Genomic DNA, 2,980 nt, shown 5'->3' with positions numbered 1-2,980 from the left:
GTATTCTTTTCTCATTAGCCTATATCACTTAAAGTAATACTTCTTGGTGCCAATCTGATGGAAATTACAACCTCATATACTGAAATAACATCACATGACGGTACTTAATGATGAGATTATGATGTGGTGGTGGTGGTTATGGTGGTACGGTGTTTATTATACGTATCAATTAGGTTAACTTCAAAAAGAAAATACATATTTTGAAACATTTTCTTACAAACCCAGAAGACCAAGATTGAAAAGCACTAACACTGACTTTGAATCCTGGGTTCTACCAAGGAATCTGAAATTTGATTTTTGAGACACTATTAGGAACCTGAATGAATGAATGAATGAATGAATGAATGAGGTGTTTTCCTGATGTCCAAATACACACGACAGCCAAGGAAACCAAGGTAAGCTAGGTCATTGTTACAGAGATAACCTGAAACTATATTTTTTCCTGCAAATGTTCAGATACCCAAAAAGTGATTCTCAAAATATAAATAAGGGAAAGCTTCTTCTCTCCCGCCGGGATAAAATTACCACTTTCCTTTCACCTTTTCTTTCTCCACAATATACATTGTTCTCTAGCCTCCCTTCAACTCGTTATCATTCTTCATATCCCTGCTGCCAGCCTCCCTCACTGTCTCTTCTCTGTGAAGATCAAGGGGAATGACAACCCGCCAAAAAGCAGCTGACAGGCTGATACCACCAATCACTGCCAAGTGTAAACCTACCTTCTCCCACCCATTCACAGAACTCTGAGTCTTTTTCCAGTGACAGTCGAGGTTTTCACTAAGGTTTCCAGCTTTTCTTGGAGTTTGAGGGTCCAACCATGTAGATGCTCCAGTGAATTAGGCTCAGGCACAGAGTCCACAGCAGAATCTTCTCAGAACATCGTCTCCAAGTCCCAGGTTGTCAAGACCACAATGTCCATTTCTAAATTATGGTTCCATATACATCAGCTTTATGTCCAAGTTCTTAAGGACTAGAATCAAATCTAAAAAAGAATTAGTGCACACACACACACACACACACACACACACACACACAAACACACACAATCATTCTGTCACTAGTCAGTACATTTCTGTCTGAAGACAAATTTGTACAGGAAGTTAAATTACCATGCAAATATGGCCAGCTGTCAATAGAATCCAACTAAGAACCAGCATAGGTTATTCAAAATGGTTACAAACTTTAAGCAATCCTATTCTAATGTAATCCTCTAAGAATAAGGGATATATATTTATTCATATTTATTTCTAATAATTCAATTAAATATACAAAATATTGGTGAAATTAAAATTTCTTAATTGTTTTGCCCCCAATAAGAATATTTTATCTTTCCCGTCCATGAAAGAAAACTAAGCCATTAAGGAAATAGACATTGGAATCCCTGAATATCCTGTATCAACAGAATTTGCGACACCATAACTTTTTCATGGCACTTTTCACCTCCGCATTCCTCAGTGTATAGATCAGAGGGTTGAGCAAAGGCGTCCCAATTGTATAAAACACAGCCACCATCTTGTCTATTGGAAATGTGGTTGCTGGGCATGTGTATATGAATATACACGGACCAAAAAATAGGACAACCACAATGAAGTGGGAGGTGCAGGTGGAAAGGGTTTTCGCCTTCCTTCTGCACTGAGGTTTCACAGAGAGTACAAGATGACAACATTGGACATAAGCAAGATTATGAAACTCACCGTGCATATGGCCCCACTGTTAGAAACAACTAGCAGATTTATCACATAAGTGTCCATGCAGGCAAGTTTCAACAAGGGCTGCAAGTCACAGAAATAGTGTTCAATCACGTTGGGGCCACAGAAAGGCAATCTCAAAGCCAGGAAAATTTGTGCTGAAGAGTGGATGCAGGATCCCACCCAGGCTAGAATCACCAAAACACTGCAGATGTACCGGCTCATGATGGTTGTGTATCGCAAGGGCTTACAAATGGCTATGTAGCGATCAAAGGCCATGAGGATGAGCACTAAGATTTCCAGGCACCCAAAGAAATGGGCTGCAAAGACCTGAGTCATGCACTCATTGTAGGAAATGGTCTTCTTCTGAGAAAGGGCATCCACAATCAATCTGGGGGCTGTGGTTGTAGAGAGGCAGGCATCAACAAAGGACAGATAGAATAGGAAGAAGTACATGGGACTCCCAAGGGTCTTGCTTATTTTAATAGTCACTACAACGAGAAAGTTGCCCAACAGTGTCGCAAGGTAAAGAATCAAGAAGACCCCAAATATTATCTTCTGCTTTCCTGCATCCTGTGTCAACCCAAAGAGGATGAATTCGGTCACACTGCTATTCATCACAATATTGGTGGCAGTAGCTAAGGTGAAGTTGATGACAAGAGCCGAATCTGCAAAGAGAAGGAAACAAGTGACATCTTGGGAAGATTGGTGGGCTGAACTCTGAATTCCTTGCTTTTGCTCCATGTTATGTTTGTTCTAGCTGCCTTCAATCCTCTGTGAATCTTTGTAAATCTGCAGATGCCGAAGCCTTTTTGAGATCTATCTGTCAATCCAGAAATTAACTGCATTGGATCAAAGCCTTTGCATTTGGGGAATAAAATCCAATGTCCTCAAAAAATTCTGATTCCTACCAAGATTTAAAACTGCAGAATTTGAACTTTCCTTGGGCAAGTGACTAACTGGTTTGAGATTTAGCTTTCATATGAGAAATAGAGTGCAAATATTTGGCTTACATGTTCCTGAGTTTCCATAAGAAGTAAAATATTGTTTATGCACACTTATACAGACATACATTTCATGTGTTTTACATTTTATCAATGTGCTTTGAAATCTAAAAAAAAACAAACAACCCACTCTTCCAGTATAATTATACACTCATATTGTTGGAGAATCCCTCTAGAAGAATATTCTCAGTTCAGTTCACTCATTTTTGGGTCCCTGACCCCTTCATATCTGAACTTGTCAATATCTTAGGTGACATATGCTTTACAAAATTCCATTTTGACAATCTT

The 2,980-nt window shown here is 39.2% G+C and overlaps 1 protein-coding gene across 1 annotated transcript; it reads right to left on the bottom strand.

The window, feature by feature from the left end:
* Positions 1-1,395: 1,395 nt before the first annotated feature.
* LOC120227731 (olfactory receptor 4C11-like) lies at positions 1,396-2,432 on the bottom strand. Its single transcript, XM_039225776.1, is given in 2 exon segments — positions 1,396-1,607; positions 1,610-2,432. Coding segments are annotated over 2 exon segments (1,035 nt in total).
* Between the last annotated feature and the right edge of the window lie 548 nt (positions 2,433-2,980).

Source organism: Hyaena hyaena, unplaced genomic scaffold, assembly GCF_003009895.1.
Source record: "Hyaena hyaena isolate Hyena2069 unplaced genomic scaffold, ASM300989v1 scaffold_3015, whole genome shotgun sequence".
NCBI classification, from domain to species: Eukaryota; Metazoa; Chordata; class Mammalia; order Carnivora; family Hyaenidae; genus Hyaena; species Hyaena hyaena.
This window is presented reverse-complemented; position numbering and strand designations above follow the sequence as displayed.